Source organism: Montipora capricornis, chromosome 6, assembly GCF_036669925.1.
Source record: "Montipora capricornis isolate CH-2021 chromosome 6, ASM3666992v2, whole genome shotgun sequence".
NCBI lineage: Eukaryota > Metazoa > Cnidaria > Anthozoa > Scleractinia > Acroporidae > Montipora > Montipora capricornis.
In genome coordinates, this window is record NC_090888.1 from 68,093,389 (window position 1) to 68,106,717 (window position 13,329).

The window sequence follows — 13,329 nt, forward strand, 5'->3', positions numbered from 1 at the left end:
ATATTAAAATTAATTAACAGCAAGCATTGGGGAATGGGGGTCTCCCACACTACATGTAGATCTCTTATTACTACAACATCAAAGCTCTAAATTTCTTTCCATGGTGTTACTGACAAAACCATTTCTTGACACATCTTTTTATGTCACACATTTTGCAGAAAAAAAACTTTAAGGACTCTTTCTTTTAGCCTTTGTGAACAATGCCTATGTTTTTAACCATCCAAAAGACTTCATGGAGAATATCTGGGGGGTTAGGGCCCTGTGATTAACATTATAAAGGCTTCAGTCTTACATTTATAAAGATTTTCCTCCTCCTAGGGGTTCCAACCAACAACCATGGCCCTGACTTTCAGTCCATTGCTCTTTGTCATCTGGAGCCTTTTTTAAATTTTATTGCTTACCTTTGCTTTCCGTCAAATCAAAAGCACTTTCAGAAGTTGCTATGAGAATCCTATGTCTGTCAGCCAAAAGGGTTTGAATGAACTCAAACCGATCAAAACCAAGGAGCTCAAATAACTCATTCTGGAGAGCTGCATTATCTCTGTCAGAAGCAAGAATGTCAAATATTGCAGAACAGAGATCCAAAACGGAAAGCCCACTTGAACTGTCAGCAAAATACAACGCACACTGGTCTCTTAACCAAGAACCAGTTATGTCATCTTTGTTGTTTGTTGAGTCATTCACTGTTTCTTTACCAGAGATGTGCTCTTCTTTGAGTGGAAAACTTAGTTTATGTTCCACTTCCTCATCCTCAGAATCAGAAATTAAATCATCATTAAGAGAGAAGTCTTTTGGTTGTAATGGCATGAATTTAATATCACTACCAAACTCTTTTCTAGGTTTGTCGTCTTTGCCTTCTGTTCTCTTATCAATAACTGCTAAGAAATCCTCTGGAAGAAGTGAAATTAAGCTCTTTACAATGTGACAAGCTTTGGTGGCCGCCGTTGCAGGGAATGCTCCAAAGAAATTCTTCAGTTTTGAAGTTTCATCCTTTCCAATGAGGGCTGTATGCTTCAAAGTTATAAAAACAAATAATGATGCACTTTCCACAGCCTCTCCAGATGATTCCTGACCAACTATAGATCGAAAAGATGTTTCATATTGGGTACGTCCCCCAAAGTCACAACTCAGCCAATAAACTGGAATTACCAATTAAGTGTTTTGCAACATTTGGGACATATTCGTTCAGGGTTTGAAAAGGGTATGCACTACGTGAACGGCAGGTACTAAAGGACATTGAGTAACAAAAACATATATCCAATAGAACAGCCATTTCAGGATTAACCATTTCGTCACTTTATATGAGGTTAAACGAAGTTTAACCAAGTAAACAACTAGCCTAAGGAGCGACTGCAGCCAAATGGTCAGTGGTTTTAGTATACTTGCGCATGTGTGGAATACCTTGTGCTTTGGGCTGTATCATTTATTTATCAGTGTGACAGGAAGTAGGAGCATTGTGTGTGGAGCGTTTAGCGGTTTTTGTTACCGCCCACCCCACCCACTGCTTTACACAGTGTGAAGGGTGCCCGTTATTCTCGGGTGTTTGGGGGCTCATTGCGGGGGTGTCAGGTTTTTCCAGCCAACGGTGCAGTCTCCATCTTGGCGCTGGCTGCCAATAGTGGAAGCTCCAGGATGTTTCGGGCACCCAACCTCCAAAGAGCGACGATGTTGTTTACATGATTTTATCAAACTACAGTAGTGATGCCAAAATGCCAACAAGGCAAAATAGGGAAGAGCTCCCTCAAAAAAAAGACATTGTAAGATTTGAGTCTTATGTGCACTTGACACCACTTGGAAATGATCTGAGTTTTTATTTTTTTTTAGTAAGGTAGGAGTTGTTACATAATGAAACTGCCAACATACCAATCTCTCGGGAGGTTAGAACAAGCTCCTTCAACAACGTTTTGACCTACAGAATGGAATATTTAAACTTTTATTATAATATAAACCCACCTTCCCTATAACTATGTCAATGATTTGTTTTCTCTTTTACCAAGTGGTCCAGTTCTAACTGTAGATATAAAACGGCTTAACACATGCTAGCAGAGATTTACCACAACAATGAAGACTTTAACACCCCACTGTGTAAATAAAAAAATTGTCCAACAGACATAGAATTTAATTGATCCCCACCCAAACAACTAAACATCTAACAATTTTCAAAATGTCATAACGAAGGCAGCACTTTACCTACAAATTTTATTATTTTAAGGCTCTGGGTAATGGTAAAGCATTACAGCTGCAGTAATAACCCCTCCTTCCCTGACAACTGAAGGATCCTATAGCTCAATACATTAATCTTGGGTCTAGTGTCCATCTTTGTTACATTTTGGTCTCTCAGTCATCTGGATTACCGTCCAAATCCTGAATTTCATTCCATCTTATTCTTTCTATCCTTTCCCCTTGTAATTACCCACAATACAAATGGACACAATATGGTGAAACATGATTGGTATCTATATAAAAAATAATAATAAACTTTTACTCCACCTTTACCTTTTACTTGAGACAGACAGGGACCAAAGAAGGGAAGGGGCCCACTGGGCTGTATTCCTCCTATATTAACTTTTTCCCTTTAGTAGCTTTAAATAAATTAGGGTTCTAAATGACAATCAGTGGAGAAACAGTGACCCCTAGTGCTTGAAGTCTAGGAAAGATTTTCTAGTCCTACCATTCTTAAATGATCCGACCGTCCCTGCCCTGCCTGTCACCTGTCACAGGTGGGGTGCCAGGATGAGGGGGGGGGGGGGGGGGGCCGGAATGGGGGCATGCCAATTTGAGATGGTTGAAAAAGGTATCTCGTTCCACAATCATTTGCCTTTGCCCCAAAGAGCATACCTCTTGAGCAGCATTTTTATCAAAGGTGGTCGCATCCACCATCAAACTTTTTAATTCTGACCACGAGAAAGTTCCCTCCAGCTGTTTTTTCGATCTCAGTTGTCGCTTCCTCTTTAGAAGATCGCCAATTTCTGGTTGTTGTGAATGCGGAGAAGAAAGTCCTGAGAAAGCCCGCAAGGAGCCTGTTAATCTTGGTAACTCTATTGGGGGCATTTCGTTAGATAGGAAAATTATCGAAGAAGTTACAATTAGCTGAAATTAGCAACACTTCCATTTTCCATTGCACGACCATTGCACCACTTCTTTAGAAAGCCCGCAATTCTTGAACCAGCGTTACATCATTAGGTGATAAAAAGTGGTTGTGGTCGTGGTTGTGTATGTTTCACCATTGTATCCTCTTTTATGGCATCGACTGGTTTTCGAACGTGGTACGAAAAATGATTGGACTTTTTTTACTTTCTCTACCAAAAAATGTGAGTATTTTAACAGAAATAGCAGAGTGTTATAGGAGATGTTGTGTAAAATTCTGTGATAATATTAATTGATTTGTAGACTGTGGCTGAAGTTTAATAGCCTACGTACTTTAACGTTCGTGATTCTGATTAATTTTTTTCTCGTTTGGGGAAAGAGTCTGAAATGATTTTTTTTTGTGAGTTGAAAGTTTTTTTTTTCTTGGCGTTTGCATATTTACAGCTTCTCTGCTAGCAGAGGTTTCTTTACTTTTGCGTTCGCTGGGCTGTCGAGTACGCGAAAAGAGAGGTTTCTTTTCCCGTACTCGACAGCACAGCGAACGTAAAAGAAAAGAGACGTCTTCTAGCAGGGAAATTTACAGCAAAAATCGTGAAAGAGTCCAAATCGGCGAACTCAATTGTACCCAATTCAAACCCTTTGAGATAAAACGTTAGTTCCGGTTATTTCCATATCAGTTAAATGTGAATGCCAAATTCAAATACAAATGCAATACGCAAAGAATCTTAACCCCTGAAGATTTGAATTGGGTATAACAATGAGTTAGATAATTTCGTCTATTTCCCAATAAAAAATCCAAGTCGATTTTCATAGGTGATACAATCAAATTTAAGCATGCATGTTTACTGCCAACTTTTAGTTATTTATGGATCGATTCATTTGTTTGCCATTTCAACATTTTGAGGCAATCTTTTGCTTCAAGGTCTAAATCAGGAGTGAAGGATACCCTAGAAAAGCAAGCTGATGGTGAAACTGATCAAAGTGCCACATTTATGCGCAATACTATGGTAAGTGGTACCATGGTAAGTGGTGAAGCATCGGAAACTGACGATGAAGAGGATGATGAAGTTGCTGGACAACAGAAAACAAGTGATGACGGTGATGATTTAGAGTCAGAGGGAAAATATTTGAAAGACAGAGAGGACTTGAACTCTGAAATACACAGAGTTGAATTGGAATCCGGTTCAGAAACCAAGACTAAAAGGCAAAAGATTGTTTACAAGTTTGATTCGTAAGTGTCACGACATTGTGATAATAATAATTATTGTTATTATTTCTGTTCTTCAAGAGGTGTGCAAAATCTATAATCCAAGCTCTGAGTTGCCCAACAAATACAGACTATTCTGTGCAATACACTTTCGATAATTATATTGTCCAGAAATCCTCGGAGTGAGATGCAAGAAGACTTTGATAAGCATCATGAAGTCCGACTCCTTTCTCCTCTCTTAACTTGAACATTACGTCATGCATTTTAATTTATAAAATAATTAGGATAGTATGTGCACTCTCATTGGTCAACAGCTGTATTTAGATGAGAGTATGGAAACACGGCTGTGACATCACACAAATTTTGACTGGTTATGTTGTCAGACGTGCGTTTTGATTGGCTGGTAAGAAATATGAGCATGTATCAAGAAAATCTGTTTCAATCAAGAAGTAAAAAAACCAGCATTTTCCTTCATTTGTCGAATTATCTTTGAGGAATACTTTATAAAAGCAATAGAGGACTTTTTTTGCGTGTTTCCATAGTCTCATCTAAACACTCGGGGAAGTTGGGAGAATACGAGACAGTTATGCAAACCCTCGACTGTGTCTCTGGTTTGCATAACTGTCTCAAATTCTCCCAACTCCCCCTCGTGTTTAGGTGAAGCTATGGAAACACGGAAAACGTCCTCTATTGCTCAAATACCAGTGCATATATTTTGTGATAAATTTAGTGTCACAAAGTGTTCTCCAAACTCTTCTCCTCAATTAAACATTAAACTGTTATAAGTTTTGTTTGCTTGCTTGTTTCAGCCAGTTTGCCTGATTTTGTTTGCAATATTAGTTTGTGTACATGCACACGTATATTATTTTAAGTATATTCTTCAATTAGAAAAAAATACCAAAAAAATAATTAATCAGTGATGAAAAACCTAAATTAAACATAAAAAATAACATTAATGCCTTTGCTGACTTTGTTGTTTTAACGTACAGGTGGCATATTGAGCGGTCACGCCAAAACGCAGACTGCAGACTGTGCAGACCGTGCAGACCAGGGGTAAAATATGGCGTTACCTTCACTATTGAGAGCTAACCATAAACAGGCTAACCTGGATGTTATTTAGGCCTAATTAGGCTAACCGAATGTTACTTACAATGTAGGCCTTATTCAGGCTAACCAAATTTTCATTTTACACATGGCCTGCAAAGTCTGCAGTCTGCGTTTTTCAGTGTCCCTATATTGAGCATGCATGGATCTAATTTTTTAGAATGCATCTATAATTACATGCATTTCTGAACATAAGTGGTACCCTCAGTCCCTTTATGCTGCAGAAGGTGAGCTAAGGTCCAGCTATGTGACCACGTAGATCATGCAGGAGTGATTTTAGTTCTTGTTAAATGCATTGATTCCAATGTCTGCAGATTGCCTGAAATTGTCAACTGTCTTTTATTCAAAGGAGTTGTTTCAAAAAGTGGTTCCTTAGGCTCTGGGTTCTTGTTTTGATTCTTGCCATTCCTAAATAATCTTGTGTGTTCTTTTCATTTGCATGCATAACTTTGGACTCTATTTCTTCCTACGTCAAGGCCTTTTCACCGAAAACTGAGTAAGTACTAGGCAGCATATGGTTCAAAAGTTTCTACAGGTACTATTTTACTTCTTTTTTCTCAATAATATTATTATTTGAAAGGGTACTTGCCTATCACTAGGCCAGGAGAATTTTAAGCTTTTGTTTCAAGCAGATTTTTAGTTCAAGTTAATTTTTTTTTTGTTCTGCCTCCAATGCTTGGTAAGTACTAAGTTTAACAATGAGAGAAAGCTACAATCCTTTACAAAAGTCTTGGGACTCTTGAGCTAAAATACTTCAAAATAAACATATGTTAAGACCATATATGGCTTGTGTTTGTAGCCGATATAACGCGCGCTCTGATTGGCTGATTGTGACTGAATTGTAGGGCACTATTCTCCCGTAATGCCCACGGGCCGATTACGGGCTTGTAAAAACAAAGCAAAAGGTAATTAAAAAGCCATATAATAAACTACTTACTAACCGACCTAGCTCGAGCCATACTTGGGAATACTGGCCCTCGGTCGTTTTTGTACGGACCTCGCTGCACTTGGTCCGTACTGCCACGACCTTGGGCCAATATTCCCCAGTACGGCCCTCGCGCTCGGTTAGTAAGAAGTTAGTATCATACAGTGGGGAGCAGGGATGTCTTAGGGGTGATTGCACTCACCTCCCACCAGTGTGGCGTGCGTTTGATTCCAGACTTATGGCCATATGTGGGTTAAGTTTGTCGTTCGTTCTTTACTCTGCACCAAGAGGTTTTTCTCTGGGTTCTCCGGTTTACCCCTCTCTTCAAAAACCAACATTTCTAAATTCCAATTCGATCGGGTGCAAGACCTCCCTGAAAACCATTATTATCATTATAATTACCCTCCCCATTTTCAATGTTGATTGGAATCCCGGAAATATTCAATATGGGGAGGACGATTTAAAAGCCTTTTTATTGAAACTGGAGCAAAGAAAAATAATAATAAATTAGTATCTTTTGTGCTGGAATTATCCATTCTAAGTTTGTTTTCATTATCATTAAAGGGGAAAGGAATTTGGTTCTGAGAAGTGACCTTGTGGAAGGTTTAACACAGTGTTACAACTCAGCCGGTGCCAAACTTGAAAGCTCTAAGTTTCATCTCATCAGAGCACAGACCACAGCACAGGTAAATTTGATGCAAACAAGCATCTATTAGGTTTACCTTAACCCATTGACCTCTGGGAGTCCAGGATAATAATAGATTTTACTCTGTCTAACGGCAGATGATTTTACTCGTCAAGGGAGGTGGTCCAGGGCAGTTCAGGTGTTAATGGGTTAAACCTAAGACTATTTTGTAGCATTTTTAATGAGACTAAATTGAAAGTGAGGTTAAGTTTTGATCATCTTTTGAACAACTGAATGCTAACAGAAAATTTAGGAAGCAAGACAGAAAGGGAGTTTAATACGAGCCAAAAAGTGAAAAGTGGGGAGAATAAAAATGCTAGAGGAGAGGAGAAAATCAAAGAATTGGTAGACTTGGGTATGAGAGGTGTGATTTTTTTCCCACCACCCACTCCTCCTTCATCTTGTGCCTGCCACAACCAACAGCTGACACAAGAACGTTTGACGGAGGGTACACTGATGTATAAAGTGCAGATTGTAGGTTATTGTTTTATCCACAATAACTAAAACAACCCAAACCTTTACAGAAATGGTAAACTTAGGCTTAATTTAACATTATCTTAAGCACAACTTGTTTAGGCCTAATGTTAGCATTAGTTAAAGTTTCGGTTGTTTCAGCTATGGTGAAACAATTAGTGACCTGTAACCCTAACCTGCAACCTGTAACCTCCAGACATTTGATGCCTAAAAGAGTCTTATTTCCTAATACGGCTGTTCCTTGAGTGATAATTTTCTCCTAGAGAGTTTTGTGTGTCTACTCTAATGTTTATAAATAGGCAGACAAGTTTTTTTTTTTTTTTTTTTTTTTTTCTTTGGGGGGGGGGGCGGGTGGAAGGGGGTGGGGTGGGGGAATTACCCATCCCATTTTGATTTCTTCAATGTATTTTTCTTTTTCTCATTCCTGTTTTGCAGGATGTGTCACACAGCACGGCAATAATGCTGGAGGATCTCACCCATCTTTCAACGCTACTAGAAAGTGTTCTTGCAACTGAAAAACTGATACCCCTTAAGTCTAGTATTGAAAATCCACCAGATAACATGTAAGAAATACATGGTGGCAAGTTGTTGAATGTATATCGCCAGGAAGCAGTGAACTTTGAAGTCGTGCACTATGCTCATTTGTTCATCACACAATTGTATAAATGCCTGTGGGGCTCGTCTTTGACTATTGAGATGCTCTGCTCACAGCAAACAAAAATACGAGTGAAGTTATAGTGCAAAAGAATAACCAATTACTTGACTTTTGTTTCACCTTGAAATTCATAATTAGACATAGTTTGATGGTACCGGTACTATGGGCCTCAGGTGCAAAGAAATGACAGCCTGCAAAGGATGGCACTGTTTCCCGAATACAGCATGTTCATACACAAAAGCAGTGTTCTGATTGATGAAAAATGATAGGTCCTGTTGTTATGTAGATGTGATTCCCACTGAAAGCCTCCCCAATGCAATGGGCCATTTCTGAGTTGCTGGTCAACTATTGATAGAGAAATGAGTTTGATTTGCACAGAAATATGCAACTCATTTCTATTTGAATGGTTGTGCACTAGGACTCGCTTTGAAACTGAGGCATGCAGCAACTCGGAAATAGGCTATTTGCAGTCATGTTTGTTGACGTTGTGCCCAATTTCTATGGGCTGATAATTTGACACATTGGGTTAGCGAGTTGTCAAATTTTTGATAGCTTTGTAGTGGCCGGATTCGAAATTCAATACCATCCTTGCAGGTTCCCATTTTTCGCTCTCCGGCTCGTCTCAGGCCCCTCACGAGTGAGCTCGTTTCTTGCGGCCAGTGAGAGCCTGTTCGCAGGATAGTAGCATTAAGCTATGTTTTATTGTCAACCAGGTTGCAATGTGAACTCAAATATACGAAATTCATCATAACATTATTCAACTAATAAGATTATAAGATGGGGCCCAGGTGATAGCTGGAATGATCAAGGTTGAGGCTTATTCCACTTGCTTAAACTTGATTCTAGATATCACAAAAACCTTATTTAATATTTTTTTATTACACAAAAATCAAACGACGGATACTGTCACATGGAACCAGTATTTATTTCAGAAAACAAATTCTACGTAATGATCAACTTTGGCACCTTTTTAGCCTCGACTATTAATGCATAGTGCACGTAATCCACAGATTCTGCATGTTGTTTGATTCCCAGAAGTGATAAGGTTCTTAGCTTATCGGAAATGTGATAGCTAGAACAACGTGTAAAAACTGAAGTGGAATTAAACGAGTAGTGATTGGGATAGCAAGTTGGATGTCAATTTTTTCTTTAACTGGAGTGTTAGCTCATTAGCTAGTACGAACATTTTGGAATACCGGTACAGCAGAATGGATATTTGAATTGAGTCTGATAGCACAAGTCAAGGTACTGATGTAGGCCAATTGCAAACTCATTGACAAATTTTGGCGAAACTTTTAAGCCAATCTCATCGGCGAGTAATGCGGCTCGGTAAATATCCACCACTAGCCACTGACACTGAGGTGAATATTTGTTTTAGTATATACTAAATGTAGCACAAAACTATGATTTTAACTCATTTATTCCTGCAAAGATTACAACATTTTCGGGCGCGAATTCCGCGCGAATTGCTTGAAGGTGAATAGCAAATGATATCCGGAGTTTGAAAAGACAATCACCGCGCGCGTTCAACGCTATGCACTGTTTTAGTATATATTAATAACAGATGTTAGGGAGCTTAAGCAACGACAACGGCAACAAGACAGTCACAAATTTGCATATTCAGTGGGCAAAAACAATAGCTTTGCACGCTCTGCACGTGCGTTTTTATTTCTTTGCCGTCGTCAGCAAAACAACAACGTGAACTAGAGCGTTTTCATATGACGTCACGGCGGCCATGTTGGTGATCCAAAACAAAGGAATGGCGGCCATGATAGTGTACCAAACTAATCCTCCGGGAATTGAACTCTAATTTTATGCAAATACTTTCTTTCGTTTCAGTAATCCAATATGGCTGCTGGTCACGTGAGTGAAAACGCTCTATAGCCAAGTTTGAGATTTTATCAAAGACGTCAGCACTTTAGGATAAATTTTCATTTCTCCCCTAAATTAAGTGCCGTTCCGACGAGTGCCATTTTTGAGGAACTACTACATCCTTGTCATATTAAAAAGGTTGAAATAGTCACGTAGCGATTAAAATTACGCAAATTCAGTTATATTCATAGATAACGTTCTCGTTGCCGTTGTCGTTGCTTAAGCTCCCTATCAAAACTGTTTAGCCTGCGAGCAAGCTGTCCAAAGCGAGGCAGAGCGGGGTGACTGGAAACCAAAACTCTACGGTGATCGTTGCAAGCTCTCCTTTCCCCGCCCCAACTCGTTTTGGACGGCTTGCTCGCTGGCTATAAAACTGGCAGTAGAGCTGGCGCATTAGTGTGATTATTCGCCTCCCACCAAAGGGTCTCATGACGAGCTTAGGCCGCTTTAAAGAAAATTGGTAATCGCCTTGTCGGAAATTGTTTGTCCGCTAAGGCTGTTATGATCGGTTAGACGAGGCCCAGGTTCGATTCCCTGAAACCCGGCTTCGCATGTGGGTTCAGTTTGTTGATTCTCTACTCAGCTTCGAGAGGTTCTCGTCCGAGTAAACTGGTTTTCCACTCTCCCCCAAAACCAATGTTTAATCAATTGATTTGATTTCTATTGTCCCCAGTTAGTGTCTCAGCGCTAGAAGACTTGACACTTTTAAAAACAAGGTTCATTTTTCAATAATCGATGCTAACAACTATTCAATGAAGTGGAGGTGGCTAGTAGTGGATAGCGACGTTTTTGATCCACGGAAAGAAATCCGTAAAGGTGGGCAGACAGGAGAGGTCATGTTGCAGCGACAAAAACCGTGTGTAAAGCCCGGTTTCCAAATAGTCGTCCCTGTCGTTACAATCGTCTCTGTCGCTTCAAATTTTTGGAAGCGACTGAGACGATCATATGGAAACGCTCTAGCGATCACCCGGGACGATCCTTGCGACAAAAACGATCAGTCGTCCGAGATAGACTCGAGTTCTATCCTTGCGACAGAGACGACCGGAAAAGACTCTCAAGCGATCGCATATTTTTAATGGAAACCGGGTTCAAACGATAGAAGCGACAGAAGCGTTGGGACATATCCCATGATTGCTTACTTCACGTCCATATATACGCTTCAAAATGACGGCAAGCAACTCGAATAACACCTCTACATTTATGGAAGAAATACAGCGGTATGAATGTCTTTATAACAAATTTTCGAAGGATTATAAGAACAGAAGAACGAGAGAAAACGCCTGAGAAACGATTGGCCAGAAATTCGGTCTTACTGCAGAGGAAGCCGAGAAGAAGTATAAGAACATTCGCACTAGTTATACACGCTATCTGAAGAAAGTGAAAAGCGTGCCTTCTGGGTCGGGAAGGGAATATCGACCGAACCCAAAACCGATGCTTTCTTCGATGTTCTCTCTCTCTTCTTCCTCGCAAAATAAAACGGAGAAGCAAATAACAAGCCAAAAGTCTTGTTCTTCGATTGACTGCCGCCATTTAAATTTTGATTTAGTCGGCAAAAAAATTCCTAGTGCCAGTCTTTTTTATCGTTTGATCCGATACAAACGATTTAATGGAAACCAAGGTATCGCAAGAATCGCTTCAATCGCGTCTGTCGTTTTTCACCACGGGAAGCTCTTTTCAAGCGACAGAGACGATTCTAGCGACAGGGACGACTATTTGGAAACCAGCCTTAATGGACACTGAGGCGACATGTAGCAGGGACAAATCGCAACACGTGCATACACACGAAAATGTTGGGGGTACATGTTTCAGGGACATGTCCCCCCGTGTTAACTGATACTTTTATAATTGTGCAACACGAATTTGGGGGTAATCTTGTCCCCGCGACATGTCTCACGAAGTTCAACAAGTTGAACTTCATGGGACACGTCGCAGGGACATGTCGCTGCAACATATCCCTGAAACATGTACCCACGTGGGTACATGTACCCGTGTGGTTTGAGTTTGTTGGTTCTCTACTCTGCACCGAGAGGTTTTCACCGGGTGCTCCGGTTTCCGCTCTCCTCACCTGACTTGATTTGTGTTAATTATTAATTTCAGTTTACAGTGTCCGTAATTAGGTGCTCCAGCGCTAGAACGACTAGACACTCAAATACAGTTTCTTTCCTTTCCTTTACCAACACCAAATTTTCATGTGTGTGCAAATATTGTGATTTTCTCCCTGCTACATGTCCCCGCCACACTCTCAATGCATGTCTCCTCGGTGTGTACTACACACCTTGTTGTCGCTGCACCATGTCGCTGCGACATGACCCCTGGTGTCTGCCCACCTTAAAGTGTTTCATGACGAGCTTAGGCCGGTTGAAAGAAAATTAGTAATTGCCTTGTCGGAGATTGTATGTCCCCTAAGGTTGTTATGATCGGTTAGAGGAGACCGGGATAAAGGTGTTAGCGATATGTTGGCTGTGACACTCATCAAGAGCATGCTGTGAGAAATACAACGTAATACAACAAGACGCCAAGTAGGCGTTCACGTGGGATGCACTGATTAAAGCAAGCAATAGGCAGCGGTTGTTGCTTCGCTGTGAAGCTCGTCTTTCCGATTAATGACTGCCACAAATCATATAATTATTTATGTTTAATGATGATTGTATGGACCATTTATAGACAAATATTCGTAGACAATTATTCGCTCTGAAACAGGAGATAAACGGCTGTTGTTAAGTTACTTAAACCTAAAATCGCTTACAAAGATGTCACTGAAAGAAGAATTGATTCGTTCATACAAAGTTCACTTACTTCTATGGCGGGTCGTCACGTACAGTTTAGCAGATATTTCTTTTAAGTTAGCCTTGTTTTCAGGAGAGCGAGTGAACCGTGTCTTAGCCTTGCGAGGAACTGTTGCAAACTAACTCTTAGTGAAATCGCAGCTCAAAGATTAAAGATTAAAGATCGTAAATCGATGTTACGAATAATACACTCTGCACTGCAGGGTTCTTAATTATTACTTAACTTGACGAAACAGTTGTAACTAAAAATTCTACAGTCTGTGACAAAATTCCTTGGAACAGTACACGAATACAACACAGCCGGTGCCAAACTTGAAAGCTCTAAGTTTCATCTCATCAGAACACAGACCACAGCACAGGTAAATTGGATGCAAACAAGCATCTATTAGGTTTGACTTAACCATTGACATCTGGGAGTCCAGGACTTAATAAATTTCACTCTGTCTAGCGGCAGATGGTTTTACTCGTCAAGGGAGGTGGTCCAGGGCAGTTCAGGTGTTAATGGGTTAAACCTAAGACTATTTTGTAGCATTT

General features: G+C 40.1%; 2 protein-coding genes across 2 annotated transcripts in view; one reads left to right on the top strand and one right to left on the bottom strand.

The window, feature by feature from the left end:
* The window catches only part of LOC138053000 (activating signal cointegrator 1 complex subunit 3-like), a 42,802-nt gene extending 39,647 nt beyond the window's left edge, over positions 1–3,155 (bottom strand). The window contains exons 1-3 of the mRNA XM_068899661.1: positions 2,839–3,155; positions 1,864–1,909; positions 402–1,076 (exon numbers count right to left, since the gene is read on the bottom strand). Coding sequence (XP_068755762.1) covers positions 402–1,076; positions 1,864–1,909; positions 2,839–3,051 — 934 coding nt within the window. The 5' untranslated portion in view covers positions 3,052–3,155. The remainder of the gene's footprint in view (positions 1–401; positions 1,077–1,863; positions 1,910–2,838) is intronic.
* A 33-nt stretch (positions 3,156–3,188) lies between these two features.
* Positions 3,189–9,266, top strand: LOC138053004 (uncharacterized). Its single transcript, XM_068899678.1, has 5 exons — positions 3,189–3,311; positions 4,010–4,318; positions 5,875–5,894; positions 6,888–7,009; positions 7,918–9,266. Coding segments are annotated over exons 1-5 (585 nt in total). The 5' UTR covers positions 3,189–3,309; the 3' UTR covers positions 8,050–9,266.
* The last annotated feature ends 4,063 nt before the right edge of the window (positions 9,267–13,329 follow it).